Source organism: Oryx dammah, unplaced genomic scaffold (genome assembly GCF_014754425.2).
Source record: "Oryx dammah isolate SB20612 unplaced genomic scaffold, SCBI_Odam_1.1 HiC_scaffold_27, whole genome shotgun sequence".
Taxonomy (NCBI): domain Eukaryota; kingdom Metazoa; phylum Chordata; class Mammalia; order Artiodactyla; family Bovidae; genus Oryx; species Oryx dammah.
Window position 1 is genome coordinate 14,439,026 of NW_024070211.1, and position 13,506 is coordinate 14,452,531.

General features: G+C 52.1%; 1 protein-coding gene across 4 annotated transcripts; it reads left to right on the forward strand.

Moving 5' to 3' along the window:
* The first annotated feature begins 499 nt into the window (after positions 1 to 499).
* On the forward strand, positions 500 to 13,088 carry TXLNA (taxilin alpha). 4 transcript variants are annotated; one of them, XM_040228013.1, is made up of 11 exons: positions 500 to 603; positions 1,128 to 1,337; positions 2,184 to 2,522; positions 4,277 to 4,368; positions 4,955 to 5,125; positions 6,465 to 6,659; positions 7,678 to 7,797; positions 8,017 to 8,091; positions 8,610 to 8,702; positions 9,002 to 9,097; positions 9,815 to 13,088. In XM_040228013.1, the coding sequence occupies exons 2-11, from the start codon at positions 1,160 to 1,162 to the stop codon at positions 10,139 to 10,141; spliced, it is 1,686 nt and encodes a 561-aa protein (XP_040083947.1). In that variant the 5' UTR covers positions 500 to 603; positions 1,128 to 1,159; the 3' UTR covers positions 10,142 to 13,088. The 4 variants fall into 4 exon arrangements, with proteins under 4 accessions (XP_040083947.1, XP_040083950.1, XP_040083948.1 ...); XM_040228016.1 differs by having other exon boundaries at positions 9,002 to 9,111; positions 9,815 to 9,900; XM_040228014.1 differs by having other exon boundaries at positions 517 to 644.
* The last annotated feature ends 418 nt before the right edge of the window (positions 13,089 to 13,506 follow it).

Consider the following 13,506-nt stretch of genomic DNA (forward strand, 5'->3'; position numbering starts at 1 on the left):
ATACAGGTCTGATGCCCAGCCCAGTATTCTCCCCCTACTCCTCAGAGTTCCTAGACAGTCACAGATGTTCACATGGACAGAGGAGCCTAGCAGGTTACAGTCTGTGGGGTCGCAAGAGTCGGACACGACTGGGCGACTAAGCATAGACACACACACACACACACACACACACACACAGATGTTCACAGCAGGAGGGACGGGGTAGTGGAGGCGTGCAGAAAAAAGTAGCCAGCCGAAAGGCTCTAGGAGCTGAATCATAGCTTCTGCGTGATAGAAACGAGGTTGACGTGAGTATTTGTGCAGAATGACCGGCTCCTTTCGGACCTCCTGGGTCTGCGGCTCCAAGGACTGGAGCCCTATTGCATCTTGGGAGTCAGGGGTTAGCCCCGATGCATGGAGGGACGCGTAGTCCTTTCCCTCCCCCGCCTTTCCAACTCACCCTCCTCGGAGGCCGCCTTCGCTTCATCTTTCCCAGCAAGCCCCGCGCTAGCGCGGGCTATTGATTGGCTGCGGCGCGAGCAGGAGGCTCTGCCGGCAGCAGTTATCCAGGGTTTCCGGTGCGAGGCCAGAGCGGGCGAAGCCGTCGGGGTGTCGGTGGTGGGGGTGCGTACGGCGGCGGCTAGGGGGAACAACGCGAGCAGAGGGTCTGTGGTCTCAGATGGTTTTGGCCGGTGCGGGGAATCGCGCGGGTTCAATGTGAGGGCTCGGGCCTGGCGGGGAGGGGGAGGCGGGGGAGGCCGGGTTGTGGCCTGTGCGCATGCGCGCGCGCGGGCGCGCGCGGCTCTTGGGCGCGCGGGGCGTGGGTGGCTGCGCGCGCGCGCGCGACGGGGGTACGCCCACGTGGGGCCAGAGAGGCGGGGAGGAACCGGGAATCCAGCGTCCCGCCACGTCAGTCCCGGGCCTTGAGGCTGTTCCGCGTGCGGCCTGTGGTGCGGGGCCAGTGTTGTGCTGGGAAGTGACTTCTGGAAAAAGGAGGCCTGGCTGGGCACACCGGACAGACCAGAGACTGGGAGAACCGCTGACTCCCTCCGGTGAAGGCCTGCCAGTTTGTTTCAAGCTTCGCGCGCCCCCTGATATTGAGATTTCTGATCCAAGTCTGGAAAATAGCAATGTGTTTGTTTCTATAGGATCTGTTCCTAACCTGACATTGCAAACTACAATGAAGAACCAAGACAAAAAGAATGGGCCTGTCAAGCAATCAGGCAACACTTCCAACCCCAAAAACACTCCGGGGCAACCGGAAGCAGGACCTGAGGGAGCCCAGGGGCGGCCCAGCCAGTCGACTCCTGCGACAGAAGCTGAAGGTTCCACCAGCCAGGCTGCAGGGAAGGCAGAGGGTGTGTGCCAGCTCTGCTTTTCCAATGCGCAGGGGGAGGAGTTTGGCGCGCCGGTCTAGCTTCTGGAATTAGAGGCCCGGGCCACTGTTTACCCAGCAGAGAGGAAATGTGGAGAGGAGGCCAGTGCTGAGTCTGTGCAGCCCCCACCAGGCGCTGGGGAGTGGATACAGCCTCCCATTCAAAGCACAGGGGCAGACCTCCAGACAAGGCTCTGACAGGATTAAGTCAGGTTGAGGTTGGCAGTCAGATGAGACTCCCAGCCAGCAAATCCAGGTTAGAAACACCTCATTTGCAAGTGGGTAACTGATGTTTATACTTGAGGCATTTCTGGTGCTTTTTTTTTCCCTCTCCCAGAGAAGGAAGGATTTATTACTTGAAGAAACTAAAGAGAAAACTTGATTTCCCAAAGCACTATCTCCTCCGGAACTGTTTTTTTTTTTTTTTAGACAGCATCCAGTGGCTTGCAGGATCTTAGTTCCTACCAGGGATGGAACCTCCCCTCACCCCGTGAAGCCCAGAGTCCTAACCACTGGACTGCCAGGGAATTCCCTGGAACTTTTTTAATATCAAGAGGCAACATTGGCAGGGTGGAGAAGGGAATGGACTAGAGTTTAGATGTAGAGTTCCTGCTACATGATGCCACCCCTGTGTGTTGGATGGTCTGCTTACTTGATTTCTTTTATGCTCAAAACAAGCGTGGTTGGACAGTAGTGAGAAATAGTTGGCTTATAGGGAAGTAAACTAAGGCTTAGAGAATTTAGGCAACATTTACCCAAACCAGTATGTTTGGGCCTGAAAAATCCTAACCATCTTATTTCCCTCTCTGCCCTTCATCCTCTCCTGTAGGAGCACAAGCCAAGAGTGCTCAGTCTGGAGCCCTCTGTGATGTCTCTGAGGAGTTGAGCCGCCAGCTGGAAGACATCCTCAGTACATACTGTGTGGACAACAGTCAGGGGGGCCCAGGTGAGGATGTGGCACAGGGTGAGCCTGCTGAACCCGAAGATGCAGAGAAGTCCCGGACCTATGCCTCAAGGAATGGGGAGCCTGAGCCAGAGACTCCAGTAGTCAATGGTGAGAAGGAGATCTCCAAGGGGGAGCCGGGCCCGGACGAGATCCGGACCAGTGATGAGGTCGTAGACCGAGACCACCGAAGGCCACAGGAGAAGAAGAAAGCCAAGGGTCTGGGTGAGCAGAGAACAGCTACTTGTGAGGGGAGGGAGTTTGGACCTGACATACCTGGGCCAGCCTGCTCTGCGAGGATTCAGAAGAAACCCGACTTCCAGAGCTGCCAAACCACATAGTCTAATCAAAGCCACGACAGTGGGGCCATCACGTAGAGGTGTGCGGTTGTTCATTGCATTAGGGGAACAAGTGTAAACCAAAGTCCAGTATACTCTTTGAGAAGATGGGAAGCAGGAGTTATCAGTAGGCATCCTGTGCCATCATCATTTCTAACTTGCTGTGTGACCTTAGGCAAGACGGTTCTCCTCTCTGTTCCTTAGTTTTCACTTCTCTACACAATAAGAGAATTGGACTAGACCAGAGTTGAAAACTCAAATAAGTTAAGCTTAGCCAGAGGGCCCCAGGAGACCAAGAGGATGCCTCCTTTATCCAAAGGCTTGACTGCCACCTGGTCCCAGTGAGTTGATAGTATGTTAGAACTGTAGCTGGCTGCTTTTTTTAGCCACAAATATAGAGTTATGTGAAATCTCTAGATTTGTAACAGTTGGCAACTAATAGGATAGGAGCCAAACAAAACCCATCTGTGGGTTGGATTTGGCCTGTGTGCCAACGATTTGCATTCTCTGCATTGGTCTCTCAGAGCCTCCGGGGGTTGACACTTCAGGAACCTGGCACAGTGCTATGCATGGCCCCCTCTGACTCAGGCACAGGCAGTGGAGGAGTCACTTGGGTGGGGATGGAGAGTGAGTGGGTTAAAGAAGCAAGGTGATATTATACCCACATCTTATGGGGTCACTACTCCCCACCCCCTCCTTGTTATCCTAATTTAAAGAAGCGTTTAGGTTTTTTTTTTTTTAATTTTATGATCAGATATTGAAAGGTATATTTATTTATTGGCAGGGGTATAGTCATTTTAAAGTACACTGTTGGCTGCCTCTGTTGACTGGAGTGCAGTGTTCTTGAGGAGACCTATTCCTTTTGTGTCCTTCCTTTTTCAGAAGGGCTTTCTTTGCATTGAAAGTGAAAGTCGCTCAGTCGTGTCCGACTCTTCACAACCCCATGGACTATACAGTCCATGGACTTCTCCAGGCCAGAATACTGGAGTGGGTAGCCTTTTCCTTCTCCGGGGGATCTTCCCAACCCAGGGATCAAACCCAGGTCTCCTGCATTGCAGGCGGATTCTTTACCGCTGAACCACCAAGGAAGCCCTACTTTGCATTGAAACAGCACTGAATTCACAGGTGGGATACCTTTTTTTCACCTGTAGGTAGAGCAGGCAGTTTTCTTTCTCCCACTCCTGGTGCTCATCTCTGAGATTTCATAGAGACTCATTCTTTTTTTTTTTTTTCCTTTTTTTTAAAGATCTTTGTGTAATGGGTGGATTGATTCATTGATTGTTTTGGCTGCACTGCGTGGCTTGCGGGATCTTAGTTCCCTGACCAGGGACTGAATCTGCACCCTTGGTAGTAAACACGTGGAGCCCTAACCACTGGACTGTCAGGGAACTCCCTCAGTCCTTCACTGAATAAGTATTTGTTGAGTGTGTCCTCTGTGGTGGGCACTCAGGATGGTACTGGGGCTATACTGGTGGGCAGAACTGAATGGGTCCCAGTGCTCCTGAGGCACACAGAAGAGCAGGGAAGGTAGCCAGGTCAGCAAACGGAAATGTAACGTCTGATAGGCGAGAATAGTGGGCCCAGACCCAAAGGGGGCCTCCAGAAAAGGAGGTACATGCCTTTGCTCCCTGTGCTTTGCAGGAAAGGAGATCACATTACTAATGCAGACGCTGAACACGCTGAGTACCCCTGAGGAGAAGCTCGCAGCTCTGTGCAAGAAGTATGCTGAACTGGTCAGTGCTCCCCCTTCATACACCCTCCCTGCCCTGGGAGGTTGGCACATTTTTAACTACCCCAAGTTGCATTATATTTCTTCCTATGGTACTGAATAAGCTTGTAGGAGGGGGGCTGAGCTGAACTGGGAAAGGACTGGGTCTAAGAAGGAGATGAAGGTGTGAGGCCAGGAAGCAGAAGGATTATCTGTCAGTAATGAAAAGGCCAACATGATACTCAGAATCATATTGAGGAGAGAAATGGGGAGTCCAGGTCTGTTGCTGTATATAAGGAAGAGGGTAGCAGGTGGGCTGGTCTGTGGACACAGGTGTCCTGAGAGTTGGGCAAATGTCGTGGTTGGAGAGTCTTACGAGCTTTGCATCTGGAGTCACAGCTTGGAGAGAAACTGGCATTTGCTGACTGTGAGCCTCTGCTTGTCAGTCCTCAGCGTCCATTTCTGTATCCTTGACATGGGGCCCTTGGGGTTACTGGGGGCAGTGTGTGACACACCATCATAGTGTCTAACCTGAGCTGCAGTGGCTGGAGTTGGGTCAACTCTGGAGACCCTGAGTCCCCACAGGGCTCTTCCTCTGTCCCTGTCCCCAGCTGGAAGAACACCGAAACTCCCAGAAGCAGATGAAGCTCTTGCAGAAGAAGCAGAGCCAGCTGGTGCAGGAGAAGGACCACCTGCGCGGCGAGCACAGCAAGGCCGTCCTGGCCCGCAGCAAGCTCGAGAGCCTCTGCCGCGAGCTGCAGCGCCATAACCGCTCCCTCAAGGTGGGATGTCCACTTTTCCTGACCTCACTCGTCTTCAGTAGCTTTCCCCCTAAAAGTAGCACGTGCTTTGGGTTAGAAAGAGATTTCCTCAGTGACGCTGTGCCTTAGAGCTGCTTTACCACTTGACGTGCACTTGTATTAGGTGAGGTAAAGATTAAGGTGCTGAGGGAATCTGGACGAGGGGCTTCAGGTTTCTCCATTCCATAGAGCCCTGGGGAGCAGCTCTTCTCCTGGAGGGCTGTCAGTCAGGCCTTTGTCCTTGCTGTGCTTCACCTAGGATGGGGTCAGTCTGATTAAGGCTTGGTCAGTACTGTGACCTCCAGATCGTTAAATATACCCTTTGTGTTTCTTTAAAACTTTGCATCAGTAAGCATGTTTTGCAACTTGTTTTGCTCAGTTTTACTGTATGTTTTAAAATGTTATAAATTTAATATAGATGTGATGGAGAGTAAAAGGTGACAAAAGTCTAATAAATCAAAGGTAATTATTGCCCACCATCCTCAACCCCAGCCCCAGTAGAAACTAATGGGAAACAAACCTACTTATATGTAGATTTAAGCATAGCCTTATAAGTTTCCTTAGTATAAAATGTAATATAGTTTTGTTTTTTAGTGAAATTATTGTACATGTATTATTTCATAGCCTATTCCGTTTTCTCAGTGCCTCATCTTTCCCTAACGTTTATATAAGCCTGTCCCATTCTTTTTAACGGTGGCATTATATGGATACACTGCATTTAGTCAGTACCCTAGTTAGTGTGTTCTTTGTTGTTTCCAGTTTTTCTCTTACAGAGCTACAGTGAAAATTCTTTTTATATATATCCCTGGCTAATTATATAGGATTTATCCATAGGCTGAATCTCAGAAGTGAAATGTCTAGGTCAAAGAGTATCAAATTTTAATTTTAGTAGATTTTGCCTTCCCACCAACAGTGTCCAAGTGCCTAATTCTGCACAACCCTACCAACCCTGGGTGTTATTGAATTTTAACTACTTGGTCAGGGTGAAGGGGTCACAGATAAAAGCACATTTAACTGAGACTAATAGATCCTCCAAACTTACTCTGAGACCAGGAAAAGTAGGCTTCAGGAGATCCAGATTTCTTTAGAAAGGCACTTACCTGTAAACCTACATTTTTCTAGGGAGTCTCTGGCTTGATGTCACCTGTTTACAGAGGGGTCCATTAGTAGCCCCCATTGCTTGACATCTCTTTAGAGCCTGGCTGCTTCTCACTGGGAGAGCAGGGAGGGCTACTGGGAAAGAGCATCCGTGGACTGGTGGGAGAGCCCTGTGAGGCTGGGAATGGTGGATGATGGAGCTGGGGGTGACTTCTCTGCCCAGGAAGAAGGTGTGCAGCGGGCCCGGGAGGAGGAGGAGAAACGCAAGGAAGTGACCTCACACTTCCAGGTGACGCTGAACGACATCCAGCTGCAGATGGAACAGCACAATGAGCGCAATTCCAAGCTACGCCAGGAGAACGTGGAGCTGGCTGAAAGGCTCAAGAAGCTGATTGAGCAGTATGAGCTGCGAGAGGAGGTGAGGGGTTGCCGGGGGATGGAGGAGTCTGGGCGGGTGCCAGCACCAGGCAGCACTTGCCAGGCTTCATCCCTTCGCCCATTCTCCCTTCTTAGCCTGGGAGGGATCTAGAGGAGGAACTGAGGTGATGAGAGGAATGTTGCTTGTGACCACACAGCTGGATCCACAGTGCCCTGTCCTGAACTGTAGGGCCAGGGGTCTTTGGAATGAAACTGTCCACGTTCTGGACTGGAGCTATATTCATGGGTCATGTATTTTGTCGCATCCCTGCAAGGATTTGTGGCAGCACCCCAAACTGGACACGTTAATGCTTATGTAGTTAAACTTGTGAGTATTCTCACCTAGGTTTATAATTAGCCCTACAGTGATATGGGTCAAGTTTTTCTGCCTACTTAAGGCAGTTTCAGTTTTCAGAGTATTTTAGAATTTGGAATCACAGGGTAGGAGCTGGAACTGTGTTCAGTCATCGACTCTGGGGGCTGTGCCCTCCAGTTACTTGCTGCTTTGCTGCCCCGGCCACCTGAAAGGGCAGGGCGTCACTCCCTTGACTGGTGTTGACTGCTTTCCCAGGCACTCGAATCCCTCTCTTTGGGTCCCTGCACACTGTCTCTTGGCCCTTGTGGGCCAAGTGAAGGGCCCTCTTCCTCTTCCCTCTCCTTTCCCCCTGGTACTCCCATTTACTAGGGAGTTGGGCTACAAAAGTGCGGGTTCTCAGTCCAGTGGAGTAATGAGGCTGAAGGTTTGAGTGTATCTGTTACTTGGCTTCCTGGGAGGTGATCTCATCCCGTGCTCATGCCAGACTGACTCAGTGGGAAAGAAACAAGGTGAGGTTGGGAAGTAGACCTTCCAGGGACTTGGGGCCCACAACCTGTGGGACACATGGGAGCCCAGCATGTCATACTGGAGTGGGAGACTGGGCAGCACCCTGGTCTCTGCATGTGGAGCTATTAGGCCTCCCCAAGAAAAGCTCCTAACAGATGGAAACCACACACCCACCCCTGACAATGCTTTCCTGCAGCACATTGACAAAGTCTTCAAACACAAGGACCTGCAGCAGCAGCTGGTGGACGCCAAGCTCCAGCAGGCCCAGGAGATGCTGAAGGAGGCAGAGGAGAGGCACCAGCGGGAGAAGGATTTTGTGAGGCTCAGGCCCCAGGGGTGGGGGTTCTGGGAGGAGGCGGGTCGGGTTCTGGCTCAGCTCACAGTTAGGTGTGCCCGGGAGAGGTTGTTGTCTGCTTAGGCCAGAAACCCATCTGAGAGCAGGAAGCCTCGGGGGTCGTGGTGCGTATGGCTAAAACAGTCCAGATGCAGCCTCTAGGGGCTTCTGATGGGATCTGGGGTCCTGTCTCGGAAATAGCTTCTCAAAGAGGCCGTGGAGTCCCAGAGGATGTGCGAGCTGATGAAGCAGCAGGAGACCCACCTGAAACAGCAGGTGAGACTGTGTAGCCTCCCCCTGTGCCTCCATGGTTCCCAGGCTGAGCCCCGTCTGGGGGGAGGGAAGTGGGACCCTCATTCTAGGCCCACCTTGACTCCTGTGTGACCCTGCCAAGCCTTTGTTCTCTCTGGACCTGGCTGGCACCTATGTGGTGGTGATCAGGTGGGAAGGCAAGCTAGAAGGACTTGTTCCTGGTCCAGAGTGTTGTATGCCTTTTGAGGAGGCGGAGACAAGACAGGTGATTTTAATCACGTAAATTAGACTTCATTCTGGAAGAAGAGTTTGAAAAGGAACATTACAGGAAATATATAAATCACCCCCTGTCCTACTTTTTAGGCTTCACATTTTAGATTCTATCCTTCCAAATAGATGGGGGGTTTTTTTGTTTGTTTTAAGGAAAACCGGTATCTCCACAGAATTGTTGGGTCAGGGGGCTAAGGGTGGGTCTGAGTGTGTTGACCAGAAGTGCCCTCCAGAAAAGCCCAATCTTACTTGTGGGCTTCTTTCTCACCCAGCTTGCCCTGTACACTGAGAAGTTTGAGGAGTTCCAGAACACTCTTTCCAAAAGCAGTGAGGTGTTCACCACATTCAAACAGGAGATGGAAAAGGTAACTGTGGTCCAGATTGGGGGTGGCTATGGGGGTGCAAGCAGCTTCATTCTGAATTGAACACTGGGCCTGCCTTCAGGAAGCCCCCATCCCTGGAGTGCTTCATGTGGCAGTGTTTACAGTAATATGTGATTGATACCATAGAGGGGTAAGAGTGGGCCGTATTTACCTGGATCCACCCTGGGGTGGCTCAGAAAGCACTGATCTCGCCCCCTTGGGACGGTTTCCCACCTTGGTGACACAGATGCACAAATCACCTGACCTCCTGATCATTTCCTTCTATGTGTCACATAACCCAGATGACCAAGAAGATCAAGAAGCTGGAAAAAGAAACCACCATGTACCGGTCCCGGTGGGAGAGCAGCAACAAGGCCCTGCTTGAGATGGCTGAGGAGGTGGGCTGAGTACGGTGTGCAGCCGGGCTGGGGGTGTGTGAAATTCTTGGCCCTTTGCTGTACTTTCTACCAAGAAGGATGCAGTGAGCCCCGAGTGGAGCTGGGATTCGTGCACATGTCTGTCCAAGTCCAGAGGCACCAGCCGACTCCTCAAGGGAGGTAGTGAGCTTAGTGATGGGTCTGTAGTGGAAGCAAAGAGAGGAAATGGAAGAAAGGGGGAAACAGCAGAGAAAGCAAGGGGTGCCGACGTGTGTGCAGCTGGCATGCAGAGCCGTGCAGATTATTTGATTTTGTGGCTTGAAGGGAAGGAGGAGAAAGTAATTGATGGCGAGGCTGCTGTGTGCCAGACCCTGCTGTGTGTATGGATGCCCCAGCTCATTGAGCTTTCTCAAGATCTGTGAGGTGATGTTAGTAGTCTGACTGATAAGGCTAACTGATAAGGCAACAGACTCAAAAGCCAAGCACTTGCTAAGGCCATCTGGTGAATAAACAGAGGAATCCATCACCTCCAAGCCATGCCCCTGCTCTATACCACACCTGTCTCCAGCTGGCAGCCATGTCTCAGCATAAACCAGAACTGTTTACTCGAAAGAGGCCAGCTTTTGACTCTGGCCAGTGCCCGGTGTTGTTAAAATGTGAATGGTGAATGTTTTCCACCAAGTGGCGGTGGGTGGGCGGTTGATGACATGGAACTGAAGGCCCCATTTCTCTCCCTAGAAAACACTCCGGGACAAAGAGCTGGAGGGCCTGCAGGTGAAAATCCAGCGGCTGGAGAAGCTGTGCCGAGCGCTGCAGTCAGAGCGCAATGACCTGAACAAGAGGGTGCAGGACCTGAGTGCTGGAGGCCAGGCTCCCCTCACTGACAGTGGCCCTGAGCGAAGGGCAGAGGCTGCCAACGCCTCTAAGGAACAGGGTGGCGAGGGACCCAGGGTTCAAACACCAAGCTCCCCAAGGGCCACAGAAGCTCCTTGCTGCCCCGGAGCACTGAGCACAGACCCTTCAGGCCAAACGGGGCCCCAGGAACCCACCTCCGTCACCGCCTAGGGTGCCCATGCCAGGGGGCGCTCTGGGAAGGGAGCGAGCCTCTCAGCCAGGCCCAGCCTGTGCGAGGCTCCCGCCGCTGAGGCCCAGGGTGCTCTGACCTGGCTGACATCTGACTCTGCAGTTTTGGATTTTATGGGTCAGTCCTGCATACATACGGCATATGTGCAAGGCCTCATACATTTATATATCTGTAAGTGTAAAACAGGCTTGCATCACAGGTGGGGGTGTGTACACATCAAGTCAGTGCCTCTTCTGTGAGCTGAAGCGTCTTAAAGGGGAGCTGCCGTCACAGGAAGCTGGCAGGACAAGTGTCTTGAGCTTTCCCCTGCCTGATGTGAGGCTCACCCCTCCCTCCCTGCCCTTCAGAGCTCATGACGGGTGACACACCCAGGCCATGACTATGTTTCTCCTGTTAGCGGGACTTGGGCAGCTCCAGCTCTCCCAGCTCCCCTGGAAGCTCCTTTGCTTCCCTGGAAAAGGGGTCTCCAGGCAGAGCGTTGACAGAGCACTTGGAGCTGGTGATCAAACTGCTTCCCTGCCTAGGACAAGGGACCTGGAGCATGCTCTGTGCAGGGTGATGTGCTGGTAGGGAGCCCCTCAGGTGCCCTTCCCCTGCGTGCTGGTGGTGCCAGGACCAGGCCAATGATGCTTCGCAGTAGCCTTATCATTCACAGGTGCCTCTCTAGCCTGCACAAATGATGGACAAGAGATCACCCAAAGGATTCTTTCTGAAGGTTTGGGGTTTTGCTTCCTTTATGTTTGTTTTGCACATGGCAGTGTTTATAATGAGGATCTTCTGAGGAGGAAGGGGTGCCTAGCGGTGGTGCCTGGGCTCCTGGCCTCTAGCACCCCACCCGCCTCAGCACCCTGCCTGGCACCTTGGCCACACTGGTGCTTAGGTTTCCTGCTTGATGAAGTCAGATTATTTATAGTGAGAGAAAGGCAAGGGTCCCCATGGCTTTGCCACAAGCTTACTGGTGGCTTCAGTCCTGGGTGGCCACTGCTGATGCCATCACCGCTGTCTCCACGCGGCAGATGCTGGGCCCCGGGTCCAGCCGTCCCCTTGGCTTGACGAGTCTGCTTCATATATCCATGCCCACAATGTGCATTCTTTTTTGAGATTTGCCCTGATTTTGTTACCCACGTAATAAGAGCTGAGATATGCCCTCCTTGACATCCTGCTTGTTCCTGTGTGAGAACCCCCAGGTCTTGTCCAACAGCTAATGGATAAGAATGAGACTTGGCCATTGGCTGATCCCCAGAAGTCCGCAGAATGGCTACAGATAGTTGTGTCTGTTTCTTCTCTACCCTGACTCCCACCCCTCACACATGCTACGCTGTACTCTGAAACACCTACTGTTTGCAAACTTGCCAGCGCATTAGCCAGTCTTTGTACAAAACTTCTGGGACAGCAGAATGTATGAGTCTTGCATCAGGAAGCAGGGGTACGCTGGGTTTGGGGTACCATAACCCCATTTCCAGCTGGGCCTCAGCTTCATTGTAGCTGGAAGCCATAGACCAAGATGGATTGAGTGGATGAGTTTTTGCTTCTTGCTGTATTTCTTCGAAGTTAGTTCATTGTCTTATAGCTCCCTTCATCTCACAAACAGCCCGCTCTTAACAGCTCTTAAATCCCTCAGGTGATAAGGTTCATAAAGAGTGTGAAGTACTCCTGAATTATGTTAGGACTTAAACCAGAGATGGCAAATGAATGACACACCATTTCCCCTCTTCATCCATGGGTGGTACCACTAATCTGAGTATTTCCTGTTACATTCCTGGTATACCCTCATTTCTCAAGATTCCCCCAGCAGCTAGTGTGAGTGTTGAGACCTGTTTGCCATCTTTGGCTGAGATCCTGCTCTGCTGAGGAACAGAAGAGCTGCCAACAGGGTTTGCTGGGCTAAGGAAGCACAGGAAGAGGCAGAAGTTTCTGCCTGCCCCTTTCAAAGAGCAGGGAGGCCAGCAGTGGCCCACAGGATCACCTGCCCCACTTCAGCTACCTCTTAAAGCCTATAGTGTTGGCAGGGAGGGGACTGCCAGAGCCCAGTATGGTGTGGCAAGTTACAGTCTTCAGAAGCCAAGAATAGCTGCTTGGTGAGCAAGGTGGCCCCAGCTGTGCAGGGTAGAAGCTCTGCTCTCAGCTCAGCCGTCTGTCTGTAGCCATCCAGGCCAGGCTGTAGGTGGGGTCCCATTCTTCTCTCCGTTGACCAAATCTTTTCAATCACTACAGCTGCTCTGCTTGCTCTGCTTTCCAAAGTCAGCCCAGGTTCCTGGGTGCTGCCCACACCAGCCAGGGTCCTGGGCCAGATGCAGAGGTGGCCTATCCATGAATGAAGGCCAGTTCCTTCCTCACTGGGGCAGGTCTCATGCCCGTGACCTCAGTTTTTGGACCAAGAGCTGTGCTGGTTTCTTAGGTTGCTAGCTTTTCCTCTAGGGGACCACCGCGGGTGAGGCTCTGCTGACAGTAACTTGTGTTCAGGGTCTTGTCCAGCTGAGAGCTTCGTGTCCACCAGATTCTGAGAGGTGGCAGCAGCACTTTTTAAAAGGTTTGTTTTCCGTGAGGTTTTTGGACCATGGGCTGCGCTCAGGCACTTTCTATGAGAGAATGTTATGTCTGTAAAGGATGGTTATTTCCCCACCCCTGCCCCCACCCTGGTGTCTGCGGCAGGGGGGCCCAAGCCTGCTGAGGTGGTTCTCCTGCTGCTGCTCCAGCCCTCCCACCTTGCACAGCACAGAGGAGGTCACCCTAGGGACAGCCAGGCACCTGCCTGGGGGAGGGGTGCTGCCTTCTGTCCCTATAACTGCTTCCCTTATGGCCCAACCTGGCCGTCCAGATTTGTTTGAAGCTGTGCTGACAGCTTTTTTGTCTCCTTTTGGTATTCACAACAGCCAGGGACTTGATGTATTTTAAAACCACATTAAATAAAGAGTCTGCTGCCTTAGTTTTTCTCTTCCAACCTTCGTGGTCCTTTGCTACTTCTGGATCCATCCGGCCATCACTGATGTGTCCAGATCTGTGACATCTCTGGTTCGGCCCTGGTATCGTGCACCTTCCAGGGTGCCCTCCTGCCTTCCAGCAGTCACCGCAGGCTTAGGACACTAGCAGATTCTCTTCAGCTGCCTGAGCAGGGCCCTTGGCAAAGTTGGCATGATGCTCATCAGATATATATGATTTTTTCCCATCAAAACTTGTCCCTGGCCTCTGAGAGTTCATGGGCTAGTGAGGAGGAAAGGTGCTTTTAGATACAGAAAAGATGGTTGTGCTGTGGGAGCAGAGAAGAGGTCCTGTTCCCTTCACCAAGGGGATAGAGTTGGATCCCAGAAGAGCCTTAGGACCCAAAAGGCAAGTGGAAGTTCAACAT